This window comes from Clinocottus analis, unplaced genomic scaffold (genome assembly GCF_023055335.1).
Source record: "Clinocottus analis isolate CAN_PGR_092001 unplaced genomic scaffold, fCliAna1.0.p SCAF_21, whole genome shotgun sequence".
NCBI lineage: Eukaryota > Metazoa > Chordata > Actinopteri > Perciformes > Cottidae > Clinocottus > Clinocottus analis.
The window spans coordinates 2,621,837-2,648,672 of NW_027175943.1; the positions used below are offsets into that span (position 1 = coordinate 2,621,837).

General features: G+C 43.5%; 1 protein-coding gene across 9 annotated transcripts in view; it reads right to left on the minus strand.

Annotated features, from left to right (window-relative positions):
* Positions 1–26,836, minus strand: part of dysf (dysferlin, limb girdle muscular dystrophy 2B (autosomal recessive)) — a 55,200-nt gene that overhangs the window by 27,407 nt on the left and 957 nt on the right. For 2 of the 9 annotated variants that reach the window (XM_068588112.1, XM_068588107.1), the window contains exons 2-39: positions 20,519–20,574; positions 19,949–20,040; positions 19,710–19,815; positions 18,435–18,561; positions 18,094–18,350; positions 17,570–17,698; positions 17,427–17,489; positions 17,299–17,349; positions 17,191–17,221; positions 16,885–17,000; positions 15,912–16,038; positions 15,728–15,831; positions 15,455–15,523; positions 15,295–15,338; positions 15,085–15,167; positions 14,314–14,346; positions 13,959–14,074; positions 13,702–13,815; positions 13,432–13,609; positions 13,139–13,263; positions 12,656–12,762; positions 12,339–12,534; positions 11,939–12,085; positions 11,729–11,860; positions 11,478–11,644; positions 11,247–11,361; positions 11,032–11,137; positions 10,485–10,627; positions 10,107–10,280; positions 9,696–9,780; positions 9,516–9,593; positions 6,289–6,470; positions 5,703–5,843; positions 5,329–5,358; positions 5,160–5,195; positions 4,844–4,885; positions 4,085–4,186; positions 3,145–3,306 (exon numbers count right to left, since the gene is read on the minus strand). In XM_068588112.1, the coding sequence (XP_068444213.1) occupies positions 3,145–3,306; positions 4,085–4,186; positions 4,844–4,885; positions 5,160–5,195; positions 5,329–5,358; positions 5,703–5,843; positions 6,289–6,470; positions 9,516–9,593; positions 9,696–9,780; positions 10,107–10,280; positions 10,485–10,627; positions 11,032–11,137; positions 11,247–11,361; positions 11,478–11,644; positions 11,729–11,860; positions 11,939–12,085; positions 12,339–12,534; positions 12,656–12,762; positions 13,139–13,263; positions 13,432–13,609; positions 13,702–13,815; positions 13,959–14,074; positions 14,314–14,346; positions 15,085–15,167; positions 15,295–15,338; positions 15,455–15,523; positions 15,728–15,831; positions 15,912–16,038; positions 16,885–17,000; positions 17,191–17,221; positions 17,299–17,349; positions 17,427–17,489; positions 17,570–17,698; positions 18,094–18,350; positions 18,435–18,561; positions 19,710–19,815; positions 19,949–20,040; positions 20,519–20,574 (4,166 nt within the window). Of the gene's footprint in view, positions 1–3,144; positions 3,307–4,084; positions 4,187–4,843; positions 4,886–5,159; positions 5,196–5,328; positions 5,359–5,702; positions 5,844–6,288; positions 6,471–9,515; positions 9,594–9,695; positions 9,781–10,106; positions 10,281–10,484; positions 10,628–11,031; positions 11,138–11,246; positions 11,362–11,477; positions 11,645–11,728; positions 11,861–11,938; positions 12,086–12,338; positions 12,535–12,655; positions 12,763–13,138; positions 13,264–13,431; positions 13,610–13,701; positions 13,816–13,958; positions 14,075–14,313; positions 14,347–15,084; positions 15,168–15,294; positions 15,339–15,454; positions 15,524–15,727; positions 15,832–15,911; positions 16,039–16,884; positions 17,001–17,190; positions 17,222–17,298; positions 17,350–17,426; positions 17,490–17,569; positions 17,699–18,093; positions 18,351–18,434; positions 18,562–19,709; positions 19,816–19,948; positions 20,041–20,518; positions 20,575–24,765; positions 25,197–26,836 lie in introns of those variants that run through there. The other 7 variants (XM_068588113.1, XM_068588111.1, XM_068588115.1 and 4 more) reach the window with 5 other exon arrangements.

The window sequence follows — 26,836 nt, forward strand, 5'->3', positions numbered from 1 at the left end:
CTGTGCAGGAGGGGAAGAAAAAAAGAGAGAGACGCTTGATGCTGATTGGCTACGGCGGCCGACTGCCTGCAGCTGATTGGTCGCCTGCTTTTCTGGCATCATCGCACCTCAGATGACCTTCGGCAGGGGTCTCGACCTTTGTGAGGGAACTCAGGGTCTCACTTCATGTTTACGCGTAAAGCGACGCTACGAAAAGACAACTAGAGTGAGTGAGTGAGTGAGTGAGTGAGTGAGTGGGTGTGCATCTCTATGTCCGTCCAGGGATAATCTCACATTCTGTGGCAGTGAACTGGATTATACTTTGGGTATAATATAAAACTTCTGCTGAGTACGCCACCATCCTTTATTCTCTGTAAAGAAGCGCCACACATCCACCACGGAGATGCAAAGTGTGTGCACCTTATTAGCCGACTCGAGGAAGAAAAAAACACATAATTGGCGACTTTAATCCATTTGACCTCTAAAAAAAAGGCTTAATGACGCTAAACTCACACAATAAACTGAGGGAGTAAACATTAGGTAGGAACTTCAAAGAGTTGCATTGGAGGAAACTATGCACATGACATTTTCTTAAGACGAAGGAGAAAAAAAAACACTTACGCAGTCAACTTCAGACCTTGACGTTGTTAACATTACATGCTTGGACTCGGTTCAAGGGGCTGAATTTCAGCGAGAAATATGTTGCATATTTCCACAGTCGAGGGCCGGCCGTCACACGGTGGTCAACGCGGGGACCTTAATCTTGTTAACGTTGAACGCAGCCCGAGCCAGAGCGAGGACGTGTGTTCGAACGAGGGGGAAAATATGCGAATATTTCCACACTCCAATTAAAGCTGTCATAATAAAACGCCGAGGTGATCAACTTCAGACCTTAACGTCGTTAACATGAAACTCTCTGAGCTCGTTCTGGAGACGCCGGTCGGAAAAAACCTGTGTGATATTTCCATATTTCAGTTTTTTTTTTATTATAGGAAAACACTTAGGTTGAATGTACACTCGGGGGAAGTATATTCACGGAGGACAGAATATTTACACGGATATTTACAGAGACGTCGGCGCTTATAAAAGACATTAAATGAGACTTTTTAGTTGAGTAAGTGTTCGACTGTTAGTATAATATTTAGAAACCTTGTAGAAGTATATAATATTCCTACATTTTTGCCTGTAACCTCGAGCTTCTTGTCCTTGTGTTGTGTTTGTATTCAGTCTTTTTGTTTCATTCTTTCTTTCGTTATCAAAATGTAAATATACAAATATATTGTACAAATATTTAATGAGTTTATACTGACTGTTAAATATCGTGTTGTGCACCTTTAAAGTTACATAATAAACATATATTTTACTTTAAGCAACAATAATACAATATATAGAGAGCTACATACTGCAGGTGATGTCATCAAGGTGTATGACTTGTTTCCTAAAAAGTATGTACTTAAGTAACATTTTAAGATACTTGTACTTTACTTGATGCTACTTTTAACATTTCAGAGTAAATTATTGTACTTTCTGCTCCACAGGTTTTGATCAATATCAAGATTTCACAAACAAAACAAGCTTATAAAACAAAATCATCAAAGATTAAAGACTAAACATCCGTTTTTGTGCATATTTACCCTCCAAACTTCTCACATGGTCTCGTTTATGTTTGACTCCCACATTGAGGGGATTAAATTAAAGTATTGAGCACACAAATAAGCAGTTTAAGAATAAAATATTTACCATGTGGGGGGTATAATTTTGTTTTCCCACACACAATTTATTTATTACTTTAAAAAAGAGTTGAAATTATGACTTGGATGTATTTCAGCATCAAATACCACATTGTTTACTTTCTTTAACAATGAAGCAAACGAGCCCTTCCACCACGATTCATAAAGCCAGCAGAATATATATATATATTTATATATTTATACTTTGCATGCGTAGGCTTTGACCTGTTCTTCCCCTCTTGAAACAGGGACCACAGCCGTTTGGGTGCCACTTAAACGGCCGTCTTTGATTGCAGCTTCCTGTGGTTTCCATGTAGTAAAAGCTGAATTCTTTCTCGTGAGTCACGCAGACGGTAAGAAGTTAAGAAGTGAACAACAACAGCGGGACGTTGAAGAGAGCGAGCAGACCAGCGAGACGCTCGTATGGAGACGCTGAACCCCGTTCAGGACGGGCGGCTTCTCTTCTTCCTGCAGCTCGTGGAGCATCAACTCAAAGCCAAAAGCTTTCTGAGGCTCCGGCTGACTTCATTTTTGTGGCCAGTAAAAATTGTTGCCGTGGCATTTTCGCCACTTTGGGAAAACTGTACTTTGGGAAAACTGATGTGGCAACAGTTGTGTGTGTGTGTGTGTGTGTGTGTGTGTGTGTATATATATATATATATATATATATATATATATATATATATATATATATATATATATATATATATATATACGCTCCTCACAGGTCCGACATGGACATGGCTAAAATATTAACTCATGTGATGAACATTAAGTTCAATATTTAAGTTATTTAAACGATAGAAAGCGGCAGGACTTGTGCCTTTTTAAACACAAAGTATGTTTTTATTAATGTAGTTCATTTAGAACAAGCTGTTTGTGTTCACTGTTAATATTAGTGGTTAATCTTGTTTTTATTATGTATTTATTTGTATGTTTAATGTATTTTTTGAATTTATTTTGTATACATTTATATGTATGTATGTATTTATTTGTATTTGTAAGTATGTATGTATTTAGTATGTATGTATTTCATTATGTATTTGTTGCATTCTGAATTAACGCATCTAATTTAATCTGATATAATCCAAACATTGTAGAAAACTTGATCACAGCGCAAAATATACAAAATTATGAAATCACAAATTCAAGAGAATTTTGTGATTTCAAGAAAATAGTGGTTATAATATGAGATTCTTTGATAATATCAGCATATTGTGGCTCCACGGTCTCATCCACGTCCCTCCTGGGGAACAATGGAGTCCATTATTGCTGCTCCACTGATGAAGATAAACGACGTGAAACCACATCACTGCCGAGCGCTCGTTAGCCATCGAAGCGGCGAGCCCCTGCACTGATTGCATCTGCGTCGTGTGTGTGTGTGTGTGTGTGTGTGTGTGTGTGTGTGTGTGTGTGTGTGGTGCTTCGCTCTCACCACATCCAGGACGAGCGTGTTGACGTCAAAGTTGGGCTTCTTCTTCATGCTGCGGATGACGCAGCTCTGCACCGTGACGCCGCCGCACTCCACCTGCAGGCTCGGCGACGTGATGCTCGCCAACTGGAAGCTCTTCAGGTTGCGGACGCCCCACGCCAACACCTGGCGGGCGCACAGGGAGAGGAGCCATGCTCCAAATGTTGAGCAAATCATGGCCTCCTAATCGTTGTTCTGTTTTTTTACAGTCCAGATTATATCAAGCAGAGAAAAGCAGCTCGTTTTCACAGCTGGAATCAGCAGATGTTTTAGATTATTACTGATCATAGGGCCACTTTTGGAGCTGAAACAATAACAAAATTACTCAAACGGTAGAATGTCCGAATAATTACTTTGATAATCTATGAATTAATCAATTAATTAAAGTACTTCTTCAAGCAGCAATGTCAAATATTGCCTTGAACCAGCTTCTCAAATGTGATGATTTGATGCATGATTTTGTGTTTGTTGGACGTTTATGTGACAGCAAATGATTAATATTTGGTTTTTGGACGTATGATTGGACAAAAGAGATTTTTTTTTCGATATTGGGATGTTCAATTCGGAGGAAAGTTGACAAATCACTTGTTGAAATGAGTTCAACCTTTTGTGAGAGAACTAGGCTAGCTGTTTCCCTCTGTTTTAAGCCTATATGCTAAGCTAAGCTAACGTCTACTGGCTGTATAGCTTCGTATTGATTGGCAATCTTTTCATTTAACTTTGGACCAAGAAAGCGCAGAAGCGTGTTCCCCAAAATGTGAAACTGGAGCCTTTTGAGACGTTTCTGTGGGCGTCTGGATGCATTGACTTTAGGTCTCCATTCCTCCACAGAGGAGCAAGCTAGCCACCCGTTATTTCATAATAAAGCACATTGCACAGCAGCTGTAGCAGATCAGAGCGATACCTCGATGGCGGTTCTCTGCAGAACAGGTTTGATTCCCTGAGGAACCACGAAGACGTTGGGTTCCCTCTGGGGCGGCGGGTGGGGGAGGTCCGACTCCTCCGGCTGCCAATAGGAACGCAGGACGGCGGTGAGTCATCGAGACGAGACAGGACGAACATTTTGGGGAAAAAATGTGCATTGCCCGATAAATGCAGAAATGTTAAGTTCCTTAATGTTTGCTGTTAACATTCAAGTCAAGACCGGTGGAGGTGAAGTCTGTTACTCGTAACGTACGGACAAACACACATGTTGTGTTTGTCTAATTAATAGTGAAAATAAAAACAATACAAAACAATTACCGTAAAAGTTGGGTTACAAGCCGCTACAACCTGCTGCTAGCGGTGAGCTAGCTGCTGCTAGCTAAGCTGGGAGCTAGCGTCGACACCCGCCACAAGGAAGGGGCCGCTTGTAACCCGACTTTTACGGTACGCACAAGGAAATAATATGTGATGCAGATTTAATGATGTAATACTTATGATCACATGATCACAAGAAAGACCGGCAGGGTGTTAACAACTTTCTCAAAAAAAAAAAAAAAATCAACAAAATGCAGAAGAGAAAACAAAATGTTAGTGTATTTCTGGATTATAAAATAAAGTATAAAAAAAATGACAGAAAATTGAGAGCCAGGAAAACAATAGTATATTTAGAGGAGGCGGTCAGTAACACGCATGAACGATGAAGTTATCTCTGTGAGCTGGACATGAACATGCGTTGTACCCATTGCTGCAGGTTCTCTGAGAGGAATCCTGGAAACATCAACTGAAGACGTTGAAGGAACAAAATTAAAGGAATAAAAGAAAAGGAGAATTTTTATAAGATATCAGAGGAAATATTCACATATTCTGCAGATATTTTATAGGAAATGCAGAATCACCAGAGACATGGAAGCCATTTTGTATTCATTTAGAAACAGGATTTTTGTGTTTTCCCAAAGAATACTCATATTTCACAGGATTGTGTTGCATTTCGATTTCTAATAAGCATCCAGATTAGATATCCCACAAAATCAATCTGTACGTATGTTTGTTTTTACCTCGTCCAACACGTGGGTGGAGGTCATGAACTCTCCCTGCAGGCGAGACGGGGGAAACAATTAGATTTTAAAAGGTACGTAAATAAAGAAGACAGATAAATACAAGACAAAGGGTTAATTAAGAGATAACTAGTTGGAACTGGAACTAAAAAGAACAAGATCGACGTACCTCTTGACCTGGAATGTGATGAACAGACGGCTGCAGACACAAAAAGGAAATTAGCATTTGTTGGCGTAAAGCTTAGCATTTATCTTCGCTTCAAGCTAAACTATTGATATTAATACTACTGTTTTGATTCTTTACTATTCATTTTATTTTGTAATGTTCATTTAAATGTCAAAGATTGTTCTGTTGTGCTGAATAAAAAGTTGTGGAAAATAATGTTGTATAATTAGTTTTCTCAGCTTCACGTTTGTATATTATTATACGAGTATTCGTTTTCCCGCTCAAAAAAACTTGCATTCTTCATGATTTGAAGTTCAGCAGAAGGGCGTTAAAGACACAGGAGGAACGGTAAGTAGGTGCGATGGTTGACCTCCGACCTTTTCTCTGCGTATGAGCTCGAAGGCGGCCAGCAGCTCGCCGGCGTTCTTGTCCGCTCTGCGGATCGGGAACCAGGCCAGCCGGGGCGAGGCGGCGAGAGAGGGCCGGCACACACAGCGGCCCATGAACTCATCCGCACCCTGGACATTAAAAACATCCACATAAATATAAATATATATATATATATATATATATATATATATATATATATATATATATATATATATATATATATATATATATACACACACACACACACACACACACACACACAGTCTTAACACAAAGCAAAACGACGTCAGATTAAAGCTACTACGAGGAACTTTCAGTTCATGTTGATTCTGGCGCCCCCTGTGGAAAAGGAAAGTAGTGTTTCAGAGCACCAGAGTCCCTTTAGAAAACACTTCTTTTGGATATTTTAAAGTATATCTATTTCACTCTTTTTTCATGTAAATATGACACTAATATGACAAAAAATACTTCTCTCCATCTGCTTTCGTCTTTTTATTAGGTTTGTAGTATTATTTTTTTCGACATAGCCGGCATGGATTTGTTTTGGTTGATATTTTGACTCTGAACACTCACGTATGAGTCCTGGTCGTACAGCTCCACCACCACGTCGGGCGGAGCGGCGATCGTGGCCTCGAGGTCGCCGAAAATCTCCACCTCGAAGAAGATGAGCGTCTGGTCCCACGTGGGATTCAAGGTGTTGCGCACCGTCACCGTTTTCTGGGACTGGTGGAGGAAGGACACGATGGCGTAGGGGTCTGCGGGAGAGGAAACAGCAATGAAGCGCTTCACATTCACTCTTCTAAAACACACACAAACACACAATATGAAGAGCCGCAATTTCTAGATCACCTCAGGGGGGAGTCAGCGAGCATTGTATTGTGAGTTGCCGCCATTTTTCTTTTCTTTCAGATGATCTAAAAGCCAACGTGAATGTGAAACCAAAACTACAAGGCAGCGATAAGTGTGTTTTTTCTTGTTCAACACTGAACTAGAGGTCTGATTGTACCTCAAATACAAACTTTCAGACAAGAAACACACATCAAAGTGATTCAGGTTGAAAGAAATCAGCTGAAAACTCACTTCCAGGGTGTAAAGAAACGTCGGCTACATGCTACAAGCGATTTGTATTCGTTTATGCTAGCTCCGTTACAATGACTGTACCGTTACTATTTCAAATGATCTTTTTTGTGGCCTGAACCATTTAGCATCGTGCGTTTCTGCACAATGACAAAACTTCTGCGTTGGGAAATGTGCATCTTCCCCCTGTGATCCGGATCCGCTCCAATCAGCTGGATTCTTTCACCCTTCCACCGAGTTTCATGAGTTTTTTTTTGTTCAGCAATGCTACTGAAAATCAAACAAAACCAAACTGAAAACATCTTGGCGGAGACGATAAACTGGCAGCGAAGCGATCCTATCGGGTTTTTATCAGCCGCCCGGTGGAAGCTGAAGGTTACCGTTGGAGCGAGGGAATGCCTTCCTAATGAGGGACAAGAATACTAGTAACTTATGTGTGTGTGTGTGTGTGTGTGTGTGTGTCCCACACAGTGACATCAGCAGCTTGGGAATGCCGAGCTCGAGACGAAGGTTTGGGAACAGAGCTCGGAGAAGTTTGTTATTCCAGGTCACAACCACTCTCTCCCATGTTAACACACACACACACACATCTCACAATGTGGACACATGCATTAAACCCACATATATGTACAGTCACACACACACACACACACACACACACACACACACACACACAGAATAGTTTGTTGTTTCAGGCCGAGTAAAGAGTCTCTATGGAGCCGTTAGCGATAGAGTAAACAGAAGCTAAGTTGCATTTTCCCACCAGCCCCCAATTAACCTTGGAAGTCAAACACACACACACACACACACACACACAGACACACACACACACACACACATACCCATGGTGACCCATTCAATTACCGTCCATTCCCAACAGCCCATTAGCTGATGTAAACAGCAACACAAACAGCCCAGGGGGGTTATGTAAGTCTGTGTGTAGAAACCCAGTGGGAGACGAGGGGTACATGAACGCACCGGAGAGGGGGATGAAGAGGAGGAGGAGGAGGAGGAGGAGGAGGAGAAGGGTTAGGGACAAGGAGAGACAGAAGAGTTAAGAGAACTAAATGTCTAAATGTTGGAATTTAGTTCCTCACTTAAATGGATTTACAAAAAGACAAACAGAAAGAAAGAGAGAAGTGAAGAGAGACAGACAGTGAGGATGAAGGGATGAAATAAAGACATTCAGACAGAGACAGACGGAGAGAAAGAAAGAAAGAAAGAAAGAGGCTGAGGCACAGACAGGCGGAGAGAAAAAGAATAAAGAGACAGATATGACAAAAAACTGTGGAAAGAAAGAAAGAAGAAAAGAAAGGAAGAAAGAAAGACAGAAAGAAAGAAAGAAAGAAAAAAGAACCGAAAGAAAAAAAGAGAAGAAAGAAAGAGAGAACAAGAGAAAGAAAGAAAGAAAGAAAAAGCCTGGGGTTTAAAACAGGAAAATAGAGTTTCACTCTGGTGAACTTTGACCTTCCGCTTTGCGCCATCGGCCGCTAACAAGACGCCTCGACAGCGTCTGAGGGGACGGAGAGCCGGAGGGTCCAAACTAGAGGAAAGACACGCCCCCTTTTCAGGACGCCGGCGCCGAGAATACGGAGGCGGAGCCTCAGCGGAAAGAAAAGACAGAAGCGGCGATCTCGCTCTTTGATAGCCGGACGCTCTTTAATCACGACCGCCAGACGCTGCAACACCAGATTAACACACGAGTGAAGCCCATCCATCAACTCCACCCATCCGTTACACCGCCTGTGTATGTGTGTGTGAGTGTGTGTGTGTGTGTGTGTGTGTGTGTGTCTCTCTCTCTCTCGCCCTCTTTAGCCGACCTCCCTCCATCATCTATCACTCCTCCCTCCCTGCGTCTATTCATCCGTCTGTTATTCAGGAGCCTCGTCTCTGTTTTTACATCTGAGTCTGCGGTGGGTTTCTGATTAACACACACACACACACACACACACACACACACGGTAGCCGTAGTTTCCATGACCTTCTTCAGATAATAACCACACTGTCCTCTCTTTCTCTCCCTCAGTGTTTCTGTCAGCGCTCCAGTGCAGCTCCACCAAACTCTATTCACAATCTGACCTTTTTAAGAAAAATAAAGAAATCATTACACTTTTGGTGATTTGCCCCTAAAAAAATAATATGAATCTCTCTTTCCTTCTCTCTCTGTGGCTCTATAAGAGAAGGAAATAAAACCACTTGATATTAAAGAGTAATACTTATTATTAGAGATTCGTATTTGGAAAGTTAAGCCCTGAGTTTGTGTCCGTAAGCGTGAAAAAAAAATCAAAACTTCACCCACCAACGTGGCAATTAAACCTTTATTATTAACTTTATTCCCTTTTTGAGCTTTTGGTTGAATCTTTAAACGCAACACCGACATGTTCTCAGCTGCGAGGTTGATCTGGAAGCTTGTTAGCAATGAAAGCATCGGCATTCATTTGCCGATCTTAAACTTCACTTTCTTCTCAAGAGACTTGGTTGTGACGTCACTTTGGTCACTTAGAAAAGCACGAAGCAGAAATGTAATGAGTCAGCATTGTTGCCGCTGTCATGATGCAGTTATTCGGCCTCCTTTTGATCCGTTTATCGCAAATAAATCACAGCAAATAATCTGTTTATTTGGGTTTCTTTCGTTCTTTTTTTTTTACTTACTGGATATACTTTCTGACCACCAGATGGCGCTTAAGTCCATAAAAAAGCATCACTGATGGCTGCACAGATACCTGAGAAGCTGTCTTTGTCCATGGCCAGCAGGTCTCTGGCTTGGTACAGGTAGCAGCGCAGGTGGTAGCGGGTGCCGCCTAAACACACACACACACACACACACACACACACACACATCATTGAGTTGGCACAATAAGAGACAGAAGGACAAAATGGATGAGCGCTGAGCGCCGTCTTACGGTCAAAGAAACAGGAAATGGTCGGCCGGTTGACTCCGAACGTGGTCGTGATGGACTTGTCCTCGTTCTTGTCTTCTATGCTGCTCTGTGGGAGGAAGAGGAGGGAGAGGATGAGGAGGAAGATCACATTCAGAAAGAAAAGAACATTCTTACTACACGTTTTAATGAAACACAGCGGGGCCTTCAAAATAAAAGCCTACATGGCAGTGGACACATACGTGTCTGGGGCCAGCTTTATAGTTATAAACAATATTTAATTAAAAAGAAAGTGTGCTTTCAACTTTGTTGCCACCTCCAGTTGGACGTGGTGACCCCGACCCCGATACGACACCTTCAGGATGAAGTGGACCACAACCCTCCCTCCCTCTCGCTCTCCCTCTCTCTCTCTTTTCATCTCTCTCTCCCTCTCACCAGAGAACACTCCAGAGCAAAGATGGCGGCCGGCCCCGTCTTCTCCAGCGGCTCCATGCGGTACCTCCACCTGCGCCTCCGGAAGCTGTCCGTCTTCCTCGGCTTCAGGTGGAACCTCCAGCCGAACAGCGAGGCGTACTCCCAGCCCTCCCTCTCCGCCTCGTCCGGACGCTGCTGGAGACGCACACACACACAGACACACACACACACAGACACACACAACACTACATGAACATCTGTGTGTTTCAGCTCCTCTCGTGCTCATTTGTGCTACTCGACCGCCACCTAGTGGCTGAAGTACTGAAGTATATTTGTGCGTTCCATCTTCAGAGCTCTATCTGGTCATCCTCTCTCCTGATTGTGTCTTTCCTTCACTACCTTTCTGAGAGCTTCCATCTTCTGCTGGTCTCGCCGTCTCATCCGTATCCACCGCCGTCTGCGGTTGGTGTGGTACATCTTCTCCGCCGGCACCCACGACTTAGGCCGGCGGTCCGGCGGGATGGGGATGCCGTACTCCCAGCCTGGAGGAGGAGACGGGTTTAAAGAGACTCTTTTATTTCAGTGAAAGTGCTGATACAACAATCTGAGAGCACCCAGTTAAACTGCTGCACTTTGAAAAGTACAGAAGTATTATGAGCAAAATGTAGAGATATGTGATTTTTAAATTTTTAAAAAATTAATAAAAAAAACTTAAATACAAACAATTTAAATATTTAAAAAAATAATAATACAAAATATAATACAAGAAAACTGAACTATGTATAATAGATAAATAATAATAAATGTAATAAATAAAATATATATATATTAAATTTAAAAAATAGTTTAAAAAATTAAAAATTACATAAAAAAATAAACAGGCCCCCGCTTTTTGTTAGAGTTAACAAGATAACAAGTGTGTGTGTGTGTGTGTGTGTGTGTGTACCTTGATCGTCCACAGCTCTGTTGAGATCCTCGCTCCACTCCACCTCCTCCCAAACCCAACCTGGAGGACACTCCACCTCGTCCTTCGGCACCGCCTTCTCCCCATTCTGACACAGACACACACATTTTAGATTGACAGCAGTGAGTGAAATATACACACACAGACACACACACACACACACACACACACACACACACACACACAAGCCCACGCACCACGTCGGTGTACCCCTCCGGCATGCCGATCCACTGTCCGCCCGGTAACCTCATCTGGTTTTCAAACACTTCCTCTGAGAAGGTCATGTGACCGGCGTCCACGTCATACAGCATTCTGTTTGTACAGGACACACACACACACACACACACACACGGTGATGCTTTCAGCGTGGTATGGGTGACAGTATAGAAACAAACGAACCTTTAAAAAGGCACGAAATGCACACGTACGTCTTCTCGGGGCTGATGCACCAGTCTCCAGACCAGGTCCAGCCCGGCGAGGGCTTGAAGCTCTCTTTGGGCAGTTTGACTCGTCCCGTGACGTCGCTGAACTTCGGGGAGGTCAGACCCGTCGTCCCCCAGCTGCCCACCAGGGCGAGTCGGGTCTGGTTCTCATACTGCAGAGAGAACAGTTAAGAAGCTGAGTGAACTAAATCCCTGTCGGGTCTTCACTCCCAGCGGCGGCGGCGGTGGCGTTTTACCGTCTCGGCGAAGACCGACAGCTTCCCTTCAGCGTATTGGTTGAAGTGTTTCCCGTCGGCGGCCAATCCGAACCAGACTTTGACCCTCAGCTGACCGGGGAGTTTGGCGTCTCCGGCGCCGCCCTGCGGGTTCTGCACAACACGCACGGCCCGGTAAACCTTTATTTCAGGTGTGTGTGTGTGTGTCTGTGTGTGTGTGTGTCTGTGTACCTTGAGGAACACGGTCTGCAGCTGCCCGCAGTGTTTCCCACAGTGCTGCTGGGAGAAGATCACCGTGTGAGCCGGGATGCGGTGGAACGCCACCCGCCGGTCGCCCTGCAGCATCCAGATCACGATGTCAGGGAGACTGTTCTGAGGCTAGAGAGAGAGAGAGAGAGAGAGAGAGAGAGAGAGAGAGAGAGAGAGAGAGAGAGAGAGAGAGAGAGAGAGAGAGAGAGAGAGAGGAAACATTTTTTACTTCTGCTTGAGATGTTTTTCTCCAGAAGAATTGGAGCAATTGAAGTCTATAGACTTCTTCTTCTTCTTCTTCTCCTTCTCCTTCTCCTCCTCCTCCTCATCCTCCTCCTCCTCCTCCAGTCACTTCTCCTGATGCAGACGCCCCTGGCCTCACCTCCTCGGCCATGCTCCTCAGCCGGCCGGCCCAGTCCTCGGCCTGCTCCAGCACCGTGGACAGCTCCGTGGCCGGGCCGTGCTTCAGCGCCTGCGCCGCCGCCACGATCTGCTGCAGGTGGAGGACGCGGATGTGCCTCAGCGAGCGGTCCAGAGGCGTCGCACACTGCCACTGCTCGATGGAGGGCAGCTCTTCACTGGAGGGAGAGAGAGAGAGAGAGAGAGAGAGAGAGAGGTGTTGGAAAGTCTGATGTCATCAGCTTGAAAAGGGGAAGAACGTGAGTAAATGTACTTGAATCACATCTGGAGGCGTTTTACCTGCAGTCCGCGATCACCTGATCCAGCAGCTCCACCACTCGCAGCTCCACCTCCTCCAGATCGCCGCCGGCCTTCACGTCCAGCTGCACCCGCTGCAGGTGTGCCTCCTGGACACACACACACACACACACACACACACACACACACACACACACACACACACAGATCTACATTCATCTCAAACACTTTATAGCAAAAAAAAGCCAACGCTATGTCGAAATAAACTCCTGATAGAAAGACAAGAGCAAACGGAGAGAAGCAGTTTGATCATATTATTGTCATATTTACATGAAAAAAGAGTGAAGTAGTGATACTTTAAAATATCCCAAAGAGCCACGGCTATGTCAAAAAAACTCAACAAGAGCCTTTGTAACAAAAATACTGCAAACCTAATAGAAAGACCAAAGCAAACGGAGAGAAGCAGTTTGAGTTTTTTTTCGACATAGTCGGCTTTTTTTTTTAAAACTCCAAGGCGACGCTCACCAGTCGCTCGATGATCGCCAGCAGCATGTTGAGCGCCTCGATCCTCGGCTTGATGTCCTCCCACTCTGACGACAGAACCACCACCGGCTTCACGTTCCCCCACGGGAGGTAGTAGTAGTGGCAGCCTGGAAACACACACACACACACACACACACACACAGACATGTTTTTTAACCCCTTTTTTAAATCAAATAAGATTCAATTATAGAAAGATACATACACAAACAAATCACACTGTCCCTTTAAATGTAAGTTAGTTTCCCTGCGACCTTGACCTTTGACCTTTGACCTACCGTCGAACACGGCCCTGCTGAACTGGGTGGCGGAGGCCAGCGGGAGGCAGGTGCAGTCGAACTTGTTGCCGTAGTTCCCGATGCTGACCTCGAACTGGACGGCGTCGTCGACGTCCTGCAGCAGCGTGGCCGAGTAGAACGCCACGAAGAGAGAGAACCGCCGCTTCCTGAGGAACTTCTGTTGGGCGGAGGACGAGAGAGAAACGGGGGGGAAGAATGGACGACGACAAGAGAGAAGACGAGTCGTCCGAGTGTTGTCTTTTAACTCACCTCCACCACCAGCAGGTCATCTGACGGGATGTCCTCGGACTTCTGCTCCGGCTTGTCCGCCAGCTTCGTGGTGAGCTCCAGGAGGACACGCCCCCGATAGGCCACGCCCTCCCCCTGACGGACAGGAAGACGTCTTTAAAAGGTGCAATAGTCATTAAAATGTCAATTTATTGTCGCCTCGATCGGTTAAAGACGTCGGTGTTAAGAGAAACTCCAAACCGACAGCCGGTACTCCGGCCTGTAAGTGAAAAAGTTACTTTTCCGAGGTTGAGCGCTTCGTGCGGGTCGTTGAAGGCGGTGAACTCTCTCGGGCTGCCGTACAGGTTCACAAAGCACGGGCCGAACGTGGGCAGGAAGCCGAGGCTGTCGTCCACTGCAAAGACACGTCAAAGAGAGCAGTACGGGAAGAAAGGGAAGCAGTGAAACTGAAGAAAATACTTGATTCATTGATTGATTAATGTGCGCTTGACACAATAGATTCAGAGAGTTTCATCAGAATCAATCCAAGATGGAAGCAGATTATGAGTTGAAAAGGAAAAAAGGAAATTTGAATCACGAAAATGAATTAAAATGAAAATAAATGGTGTAGAAAGGAAGGATGGTTGGACGTACTGCCAGAGTGGACGGTCCGTTGAGTCAAGTCATCTGAATGCGTGGAGAGGAAGCGTGGTTCAGAATCACAGACAGATGTCAGAGTCAGAAGAGGAAGGAAAACGGAGGTCTTTGAACGCACCGCAGAACCCAAACAAGTGCACTTGACGCCAAAAAAAACAACCTTGAATACTCAAAGCAAAATGGTTTCTCTTGTTTCGAGTACGTGACTTTAAACAAGGTGCCAAAAAGTTAAAGTAAATGACTTTGTGCTATTATTAGCATTAAGCTGCTACGTGCTGAGTCATCATTAAAAGACAGCTGTGAGATAACCAAGTCAGTCTTCATGTCACTGCAACAGTGTCCATGCTCTGTTATGTTCACACCACATGTCCTGGTTGTATAGAAGTCTATGCTTCATGTGTTAAAGCTGCATTCTCTCTCCTGACCACCAGGGGGCGACTCCTCTGGTTGTATAGAAGTCTATGCTTCTTCAATACAGCATGATGTTCATTAAGTAAATTATGGTCATTCAGAGCTTTAGGGGCGGGCCTAGTATGTTGTCTTCAATTTCACAAGGTTTTTTCAGTTCATGAAAGTCATTTTGAACCTTTTTAGTCTTCTAAAAATGTCCAAGATGGACGACGGCAAGTCCGCAGTGCACGTGCTCACCAAACCAGACAAAACGGGTTAAGTAAGAAGAATCCCATGCAGCCAAAGCCAGCCAGTTCCAGTCCAAACCAAACTGGTCCGGAAGAGTCCAGTTCAGACCGGTCTGGATTAGTTACCTACCGTCTATCTCTCCACCGGGGGCGGAGATCTTCGACATACAGAGGTGGGTGGTGCCGATGACGTCATTGTGACTGGCTCTGTCCCTGAAATGAGAAAGAAGCTCTTAAACATGCTTTTAAAGCTAAATGGTGACATGAATTAAAATGTATTATCTACATATTATATATGTATAATCTAAACCAGAGATGAACGTATGAGTTCAGGATTCACCAGTCCAGAATTCTGATCCTCATCTTCTCACACATGGAGGGGAACTGTGAGGAAAAGAAAGAATATCCCGTATGACGATGATGAGGAGTATGTTAATGTTGTTAGCACAATAAAGGTGCACAACATTGTGTGTTTGCACTGTTTGTCGTTTGCGTCTCACCCTGATCGGCATGGCCAGGCTCTGGTTCCACTGGGGATTGGCGTTCTTCTCCAGAATCTTAGTGCAGACCTGAAAAGAGGAAGAAAATACAAGGTTCTGCATTTAATGGATTTACATAATTTCTTAAATTCACTTTTTAAAGCCACTTACATATGATAGATACCAATGTGTTTTACATCTAAAATTGCAGAACAATCTCAGCTCTCTGTGTAACGAGGCACCATTGTCACGAGGCAAACATGTGAAGAGAAAATAGGACTTTAAAAAACGCACAGTTTTGCCGGCAAAGTGGATCTCCACCAGAGGATCCACCAGGTTCTTCCTGTTGGAGTCGAACCCGAAAATCTGCCTCATCCCGTCCATGAAGGCGTCGTCCACTGCGGACAGAAAACGGATATGAGAAACGAGAGACCTACCCGCATGCGTTCAGATAGACGATCGCACGCGAGGGACTCACTCTGCGGCAGGTCTTCGGCCCTGAAGATCCTCAAGGTGAACGTGGCTCCTCTCAGAGACAGACCCGCCGGCCTCAGCAGGTTTCCCTCAATGTCTTCTTTATCTTCCACACACTCGCGTTTATCAGCCTGGAGGACGCACACAGACTCACACATGTCCGTGCATTAATGAAATCCAATAAAGAAACATTTGGGGAAGAAATGCTTATGATATGATTATTATAATGGTTATGCGATGATTTTTATTTTTATTTTTCTTGAGGGAATAACATAGATTTAACATTGTCATACTTTACTACTTTACTTAATTAAGAATTTCTATTTTATGCCACTCCAATACATTTCAAAGGGAAACGTTGTACACCACTACCCTTATTTTACACATTTAAGTTCCTTTTCACAGTAAAAACATGATTTTATTGTCTGATAAGATGTAATAATCCATCTAATGTATACAAAGTATCTCAAATATGCTCCACATTGACACATTGATTAAAATGCTTTAACAAGTATCATTAGCGATGAAATACAAAAATATCATATTACATGAAGTGACTACTTCCATTTTTGATACTTAAAGTGTATTTTCTGATAATACATGTCATTTTACTTCTAGTATTTGTAGACTGTGGTTTAGTATTTCTACTTTTACGTGCAAGTACTTTTTCCACCACTCATGCTAACCATACAAAAACTGAAATTAGCATTAAAGCTAGCTTTTATTTTATTTTTACAACTAAGAAGAAACAAACCAAAGTTAGTGTTAAACCTTAGAGGAAAGGACAAAGTGTTGCTTAACTCAAAGTGAACACTTGTTAGGCTCAAACTGTTGTTTTCCACCTGTATTTATTCTCAACATGCACACAATTAGCCAGGTGCTTAGCTAGCTAACGTTGCTGCTTCAAACTGCTAACCTTTAGCACGTTAGCATCACTTTAACGTAATGCGCTCGTCAGGTTTTCACATCAGACTCACCGGTGGCTCATCTCCAGCCGCCAAAACCAACAGGCTGACCTTCAGGTAGCCTTTGACCCCGGCAGAGAGGTCGTCGGGGTCACACAGCAGCAGCCATTTCCTCAAGAAGCAGTGTCCTACACGGAGAGAGAGAGGGAGAGGGAGGGGCGGGGCTTAAACTTCAAACTAACCAATGATAGAGCAGGATGAAGAATTTGAACAAGAACCAGGAAGTAGCAAGACTCTGCTCCTCAGTGGTCACTTTCACACCAATAAAACAGGAAAAATCCCCCCAAAAACATACATATCATATAAATGTATACTTACTGTGCTCATTGTAGACGGTGCCCACATCCAACTGTAAGAAATATACAAATATTTGACATATTTTGTGCATATATTGAAGGACTTTCTGTCTTTTTGAAGCCGGTTTACCTTGAATTCCCCGATCACAGCATCTGTTCTGAGTGAGCGGGAGTCACACACCTGTCGGGCAGGTAGAGAGAGTTTAAACCACCGAAGAGTAAAATCATAGATCTTCTCAAAAGAACCAGCAGACTCACGGTGATGAAGATCGGTTCATCGAACAGGTCCGACGGCGTCTCGAAGAAGTTCAGGAAGAAGGTCTGAGGAGAGGAAACACGCTCAGGCTGCAGATTCACAGACGTCAAACTGTTGTTCTGTTAAATGGTTTGAGCTCGTTTACCTCGTCAAAGAACGGGTTGTTTCCCTTCCTGATGCGGGTCCTCTTGCTCTGCCCGGAGACGGTTACCTTGACAACAGGCTGGATGTTGATGCCCGGCAACTGACGGCCCTCGATGACCCGCACGCGGACCTGGAGACACATTTTACAAATATATATATATATATATATATATATATATATATATATATATATATATATATATATATATATATATTACTTTTTGTATATATTAACTATTATTTTATGTGTTAGCACAGGTTCTGTCTCTTATTCCTTGTGTAATGTTCCTAAATCACCACATGGAGGCGCTGTGAGCTAAAACAGAGGATCCAGCGCAGTAAATAATGTTACAGCTTCAGAAGTATTCATCATTATACACCTTTATCTGCCTCAAACAATCAGTGGCATACATTACTCACCATCAAAATGAACAGTTTTATACATTACCATCAACTTTTGTGTAAATTAGACATCAAAATGAAATATTACATCCATGTTTTTGGTCATTGTTATGGCTTCTTTACCTGGAGGTCTTGGGGTTTGTTGGGCAGCGGTTTGGGCTGGCTGCTGGCTCCCCTCCTCCTCTTCCTCAGCCCCCCGTGGGTGTTGTAGGACGGCGGCGAGCGCTTGGGCGTCTGCGCCGCGGGGGACTCGTGGCGCGAGGGCCCCTGAGGGCCCACGATGACCATGGAGCGGCCGTCGTCGGGCCCCTGGTCCTCCGTGGGCTCCAGCATGATCATGCTCTCTGTGTCCTCCTCGTCCAGCGTGTCCATAGAAATCACTGATGATAAACATGAGACTCACACGGTGAATAATAGATACTATATAGATGTTTTATTTAATAATGAAATGACGGCCATGTTACTTGTGACCGTGTCCATCTCCACGTTGGGGTTGTTGTTATGGGGCAGGGCCTCGGGATGGGGAAGAGGCTGAAACATGGGAGCCGATCCTGGAGGAGGCACGTAGGACACCTGCAGGGTCAGCGTGGCCTTCAGGGAACACAGGAAAGCACAGTTATGAGCTTCAATCAGTGCGGGGGGGGGGGGGGGGGAGTAAAGGCGGGAAACACGAGATTTACAAACAAGTATAGCTCAGAGTAACGAACTTAAACGCATCATAAAGAACTTAAACGCATCATAACGAACTTAAACGCATCATAAAGAACTTAAACGCATCATAATGAACTTAAACGCATCATAAAGAACTTAAACACATGTTTTTGAAAGAGGTCATGAGACGTGACGTTGAAAGGGGGCTTCAACATTTATGAAAAAAACTCCCGTATTTACTCGTCTAAAGGTTATGGTTCTAGATAAGACAGCGAGAGATCTTCACTGTATATGCGCAAGCACGATCAAGGGATGGAAGGTTTGAGGTTGCATGAAACCAAAGAGGACTTCTTCAGCGTGTGTAGTGGTTGTGCGTTACTGTGTTAAAGGTGTAGTCTTCTGCAGCTTCCTTTCACAGGAAAAAGCAGCTTAAGGGATCAGCTGTAACGTGTCTGTAAACAAAGCTATCAGGTCTGTGTGTGCAGCATCGGATCCTATTCGTGCAGGTCCTCACACACGCACACACACACACACACACACATGCACACACACACACACACACACGCACACAGGCACACACACATGCACTATCTATAAAACATCTGAAAACGTTAATAAAATGTAGGGAATATCTACACATTTTGTGTAGAGTATTGTGTGTGTGTGTGTGTGTGTGTGTGTGTGTGTGTGTGTGTGTGTGTGTGTGTGTGTGTGGACATCAATCAGAGTCACTCTGACACCGAGAGGAAGACTTTGTTTTGGATTCAGGAAACAAGGCTGAGGAACAGAACAGTGAGGACGACTGTAGGTGTGGCCCGTCAAGGTGTGTGTGTGTGTGTGTGTGTGTGTGTGTGTGTGTGTGTGAGAGAGAGAGAGAGAGAGAGAGAGAGAGAGAGAGAGAGAGAGAGAGAGAGATGAAAATGGGTGTTATTCTGCTCTGACTCTATTTTAGGATCCAGACGGGAAACTCAGAGTGATTTATGACTTGTCATTGCTTCATGATACAATGAGGCTGTAAATTAAACTGTCTGGGCTTCATTCAGTGTGTGTGTGTGTGTGTGTGTGTGTGTGTGTGTGTGTGTGCTCACCCCTGTGATGTTTCTCTTGGTGTCCAGCAGCGACACGGTGATGGTGGCGGCCAGGTTGGGAGTGTTGAGAACGTCTCTGAGAGACAGCCGGGTTTCCCCCAGAAACCTAAACACACACACACACACACACACACACACACACACACACACACGGTCTTGAAATGTACTCTATTTGGGACACAAGTCCTCTAACCTGCGTCCCACAATGCCAGGGGGTCTTATCTCCATCCCCTCTGTACCTGTTCCTCCCCATCTTCTCGTGGTCTTTGACGACACAGTGCAGCTCTGCACCGGAGTCCAGAGGGACGCCCTTCAGGTCCCATTCGAAACCCTGCCGGAGACACAGCGGACACCGTGAGCAGACAATGGAGAGAGAGAAAAAAGGCGGGACAATGGGATCCCGCGGCAGTTAAAGCGTGTTTTCGAAGGCCTGAGGTTCTGGTGTCAAAATAGAGGCGACGATGGCGTCTAAAAAAGCTGGAAAAGGTTCTTAAAATAAGAGAGTATTCGTGTCTGGAAGAGGTTCGGCCTCATCTGGTGCTTCTCCAGCGTTGATTACATCACTTCCTGTTGGTGTTTAAACCTAAGTCATGACTCTCTTCTCTGCTACATCTCCACTTATGATTTAGGCTGAAGGATGGGGGATATTTTCACAATAAAAGCGCCCTCTTACGGCTTTATTAGGAGCACTGTCCACCAGAAAAAAACTGATAAGTCTGTTCTTTTTTTCCAAATATTCAAGGTATTACTTTACCTTGTCATTGTCGAAATAGCTAAATATTAAATATGGAGTCGTGTACATGACGTACCTCGTTCCAAACGGGGTTGGAGTTGTTCTTGATGACCTTCGTCTTCTTCTTAGACCCTGAAGAAAACAGAGAAACCGAAACATTCAGAGTCAGCTAGTGAAACAAACATTTGGGGTCCAATGGGGATGTTCCTATGACATTAGTGTGTATGTGCATGTGTGTGTGTGTGTGTGTGTGTGTGTGTGTGTGTGTGTGTGTGTGTGTGTGTTATCCTTCTCTGGCTTCCTGTAACATGGAATTCATTCATTCATTCATTATTTCCAGTTTAAAAAGAGGAACAGGAGACAGATTGAGACGTTCTTTCCAGATGAAAGGAAACAGAGACAATGACTATTGTCTGATTTTAGATCGTGCCGCTGGTTAGCAGTTTACCATGAAGTTTGGTTTAGTTTTTAGCACTAAACTGATGTCATTTCACAGGATTAAACCGATGTTTTATTATTATTATCACATTACATGATTAACCTTTATTCTGATTTATTTATTCTGTGTCAAATTTAACGTGTTCATTCGTCTCTTCATCTTGGCTTTTATTTGAAACGTGCTATAAATAAGACTTGAATGATTGATGGATTGAACCATTATGAACTATAAAAAGTGAGTGATTGTAGATTGTAATCAGTTTAGTTTCAACAAAAACTGTGTGAGACAATACAATCACAACCAGGAAGTCTTGATGGACTCTACTTAGCCTCACATACACAAACATGACGCCCTCCTTCCACTGGCGATAGTTCATTATTAAAAATTAAGAACAATAAAAAATGCACAATGGAAAGGTCTCGATTCACAATTTTCTTCGACACAAATGTTTTTTCTCCATACACACACACCCAAGGCTGTTTCACACCTTTCCTGTTTTTTCCCAATGTCATGGACACACACACACACACACACACACACAAAGCTACCTTCACAGACACACAAACAATACGTGCAAGTTCTTACGCAAATACCTACGTAAGTGTTCCTCCGTTCTTGGAAGATCTTGTGAAAAACACCTCCACCCTTCAACGAGGGGTCAAAAGGGTACGTTATGTGTGTGTGTGTGTGTGTGTGTGTGTGTGTGTCCCAGGGCTGATATCTGAGCTAGCATCTAGGAGACAGGAAGTGGCACAGCGTTAACTTCCTGGTTGGTTCAGCTTGGCACAGTTTCTGTCATGAGCCCAGAATAGACAGCGCTGTGAATTACATGCGGGGAAAGCTAAGTTTAGCCCCGGGCTTTGTGTGAGAGTGTGTTAGTTGTGTGTCTATTGACGAGTTTAAATATGAGGCTTGGAAAGACATGTGTTTTTTAGAGTTTAGACAACAAAAGCACAAAGTTTGCCAACCATTTATTCCACAATTTATACTATAAATGGTTGCCAAACTATAATTAAGACCAGGTCTCAGATGTGGGAATCTGGCATGACACTCCTGATCCAATCAGAGCGTCTGTTGGGACTAAAGTTAAAGACTTTATCAGGGTGAGTCACACAGATGCGTCTACAGTAGCGTTCACATTATTTATAACCTTATGACTGAGCTTACTGTGGTAACAGCTTAGTGGCCATTTTCATGTGAAAAACACGGAAAAAAACGCTAGTTTTTGAAAAGAATAGCCAGTATCGTCACGCTTTAAACATGCACTGCTTCTAATGGCCACCAGGGGGAGATGACTCTAGTTCTCACTTGACTTTTTCCCTTAGTAAACATTGTAAACATGAGTTTATGTCTTCTTTAATTCAGCATGATGTTCATTTAGTAGAGTTACACAGACCATAAAGAAGGGGATGCTTTTTAGGGCGGGGCTACCTTTTGATTGACAGCTCAATGAAGAGTTGTCAAAAGTTGACCGCTCTGGGAGTTGTCTGTAATTTCTTCTTACAACTGTCACGTCATAGTTGAAACACTTTAGCCACCTAGAAAATGTATTTTCCCAGCATTCAGTTGTACTTAGCTCCTCCCCTCTCACTTCTGGTTGCAAAAAAACAAAATGGCGACGCTGACAACGCCAAACTCAAGGCTTCAAATGTGAAGTCAACAACGTTACAGTGAAGTTACAGTGAACACGGCCTCTGCTTTGTTTCCTAATGCAACAGCATGAATCAAAAGTCTTGAACAGATGCGTCTTCAGTCTACGAGCGTGGCTGCAGGCTGTAACGGGTGGAGGACCAGGATGGAGTCGCAGCACTGCCAGTTTTTATTTCTGGTTTTGACGGAGAACAACACTTATTGTTCCAGTGTAACAACACTTTTGCAGGAAATCCTGCCCTTCGGTACACAAACCGAAGCACACGTTCTCACCTTTAATCACACATTCTCATGCTGCGTAACCTCCGCCTGCAGACATGCGGCCACGAGCATGATGGAGACGAAAAAGAACAATCACAAAAATATAATACACAAATGCTTTTAAAGATTATTACAGTTTGTCGTATAAATGTTTAGGTAGCAGCAGGTACAGTGAAAGTCTTTTCTCTCTCTCACATTCTCTCAGTCTTTTCTCTCTCCTCCCACGGCTTCCTCACTTTTCTTATTATCATCTGTGATTTCTATAAATGGGCACGGCCTCTGCTTTCTGGAGAGGAAGGGACTCTGTCAGAAGTCGTTGCAACCCAGAAACACTTGACAATTCATTACTTTCCCATCAGACTTAAACAATGTCAACTAAAAGAACAAATACGGTCTATTTATGGTGACGCTGGGACCGCCCCGACACCACAGGTCACGTCTCAAACCCCATATGATGGTAAAGGACGCTCCATCGTGCCGTCTCTAGCAAAGCAATTCAAAGCATGCACTGAATCATTATATCTATCAGCAGAAAGTATCAGCATTGATTGGCTGTTTGGCATATGATCATTGACATTACACTCCATTAATCTAGCTATTGCTTTAATCCAAAGGGACTTCCAATAAGTGGATTCAGATATGAGAAGACAAACTCAGAACAACAAGAATCAAGAAAGTACTTTTTTTTAATTTCAATTGTTTAAGTAATTAATGTATTTTTATTTTTATTTTATTTCATTTATTTATTTTATTTAGTTGTATTTTATTTTAGATTATTTATTTTATTTTATTTATTTTATTTCATTTTATTTTATTTTAGATTATTTATTTTATTTTATTTATTTTATTTATTTTATTTATTTTATTTATTTTATTTATTTTATTTATTTATTTACCTTTTAAATGTATTTTATTTTATTTTTAAACAGACTATTGCAATGCAATGTGAAGAAAACCATACACATGAAGTCTCAAGTCTTTGAGGTTGAGTCCAAGTCAAGTCTCAAGTCCTTGAGGAGGAAGTATCTTCCTCCTCATCATCCTTCTGCAGCTTTTACTTGTAACGCAGTATTTTCAGACTGTGGTATTCCTACTTTCACTTCTGTAGAAGTATTCGAGTACTTCTTCCACCGCGGCCTGAGTGTGATGGCACCAGGAAACCGAGTCAGGACAAAGGCAGGAAGTCCAGAGCAGAGCTCACCTCGTCAAGAAGGCTCAGACACGGAGGACTCGTTGGGAAGAACAAACAACAAACTGATGGAAAAACCGAGCAGGTAGCCAAGTCACCAGACTCCTATTCATCTGGTCGATGCTGCTCTTCAGACTCAACACGACGGATCCTCCTGAACGCTGAAGGTCCAGAGCATTTTAAAGAGGAGCCGATACACAACGAAACAAGGCGCTTCAGATTGTTACCTAGAAAACTGCAACTGGCAGATTCCTGATCCGTATTCCACTGTCATTCCCAATATGAGCCGGTCAACTGAACAGTATATTCCATTTGGGTATTCCCAATTATACCCAATGTAGTATTTTTTAATGCTCTTGGCAGCTAAAGACATGTAGACAGCACATTTGCAAAATGCTTCTGTTGGGGCCTCCAGAGTCTAATTAGTGGGCCCTTTCATATCAGGTCACATGGTACAAATCAAGAAAAAATATGGTATGAATCCACAAAAAAACATGTTAGGTATCAAAAGAAACATAAAAATCAGGGCTACAATCATATGTAACATACATGTACAACCTCTAAACACAACTTAGACAAGGAATAGGATTAGTGGTTCGGGTTTAAAGGGCTACACGACCGCATCTGGAAAAGGAGGAAAGTTTTCTATTGAATATTCATTTTCATCCACAGTTTAAGGACTTTTGTCAAATGAAAAAGGTACTGAATATTCTGGTCAACAGGCTTTCCTACGCAGCCTTCCATCGTCCTCCCGATGCCCTGATCTCCCCCGCGACCCTCTTACCTCTGAAGGTGACGCCGGCCAGAGGGTCAGAGTGCCTCAGGTTGTTGGCTCGCTGGAGAACGCAGCGCAACATGGCGGGAAAAGAAAGCCCGGCTCAGAGAAGTCGCTGGAGGAAGCCAGGGGGCTTTTTGCTTCTGTCTATCGTCGGGTTCGGACTCGGTTCACCGGGTGAGAGGCGTCCGGGGGCCCTCGCATGTCCCCCAGGAGCTGCAGTGAGGATGATGACGGCTGAACCAACAACCCAAAGACCAACTAGCTGGGCAACAAAAGGTGTGAAAGAAAAGAGAGACTTTGCCCCCAAAGAAGGAAATCCAGACTAGATTCTAGGGTTTTTCTAAAAGATCGTCAGTAATTCCAAATTAAAGTCCAAGTCTGGCAAAAACGTGGTGAAAAACTCATGATCCAAAGATTGTTTCCTACAAAATAAAAGCTCTTTTAGCAGCCGTGCCGTCACAGAGCTTCTCCCTCTGACCCAGCCGTGGAGCGACAGAGGGACGCAGGCTCACACCTCACATCCAGAGGAAATCTCAACATTTCCTGTTCTCCTTTCCTCTCTTGTCTCCTGCTCGTTTCCTTACCTTCGCCCACGTCGTTCTCCACCGCCGCCCTCCGGCTGCATCTGACCTCGAATCTCTGTAATCTCTGTTTGGACCCAGTTTATTTCAACCTGGTGTTGACAGTAAAGTGTCAAAGCTTCTGAAACGCCATGACTTCATCTTCATAAAGATCATTTAGGCCGGTTACCTCATCAAAAGGTTGAAAGAGCTTTATTTTGAAATGTCTGAATTGAAAACTACAATAGCGACCGATCGCCCGGCCTGCAGTTGTTTTAAATAATCACGAATACAACAAGTCAAGATGAGGAGAGGCCGACAAAGGTCACACACGGACACGCAAACAACAACACAGCGAGAGAGCGCCACCTGCAGACCGAACCAGAGCGCCAACGCTCACCGGATGTACAGAAGGGAGATGAAAGTTTCCTCTCAATGATAAGAGTTTATAAATGTTGACTGAAACATTTATATGAGATTCACACACGTTCTTTATTTGTGGGGTCGACTCTCCGCTCTAACATGTTTGAGTCAAACAGTTCCAATAAAGGTAATGAAGTGAATTGAGGAAAAGGTTTTTAAAAACTGAAATATGTCAATTTTCTCCGTTATTGTTCCACACTGGATTTTTATTTAAACTCACGTCAGTGAACTGCACACAACAGACTCACATGCACGATCCCACAAAGGAAACAAAACACACAAAAATAGGAAATGATCAAATGTTGGTAACTTGGTAAGTCCATCTTTCTTTAAAAAACGCAGTATTTTCTATCCGTTCCTGTCTCACGTCCAGGAGATCGCTGCTGGCACTTCGTGGGAAAAAGAGAAGTAAAAGTGGATTTATTTGTCGCGTAACTTCCCGACAGAAGTAACGCAACTAAACCACAAACCACAACCTGTAAGTGGTGATGGTTGATGGATAGATAGATAGATAGATGGATGGATGGATGGATGGATGGATGGATGGATGGATGGATAGATAGATAGATAGATAGATAGATAGATAGATAGATAGATAGATAGATGGATGGATGGATGGATGGATGGATGGATGGATGGATGGATGGATGGATGGATGGATGGATGGATGGATGGATGGATGGATGGATGGATGGATGGATGATAGATAGATAGATAGATAGATAGATAGATAGATAGATAGATAGATAGATAGATAGATAGATAGATAGATAGATAGATAGATAGATAGATTGATAGAATGATGCAGCAGCTTTTTCAGAGCCGAGGCAGACGAGTTCATGAGAGCTGATGAGATATAAGATATCAGATGTGTGTGTGTGTGTGTGTGTGTGTGTGTGTGTGTGTGTGTGTGTGTGTGTGTGTGTACTGCAGGCAGTGCCCTACATCACACACAGGGAAGCTTTTGTGCAGCAGAAAAGACGAAGTGTGTCATGAGTTCATGAAGCTCGACTCGTCTCCTTCATCCTAAATAAAATAATTGTGTTGCCTCAACTTAAAACTTTGTTTTATTCTGATTTTTGTTGCAGATTCTG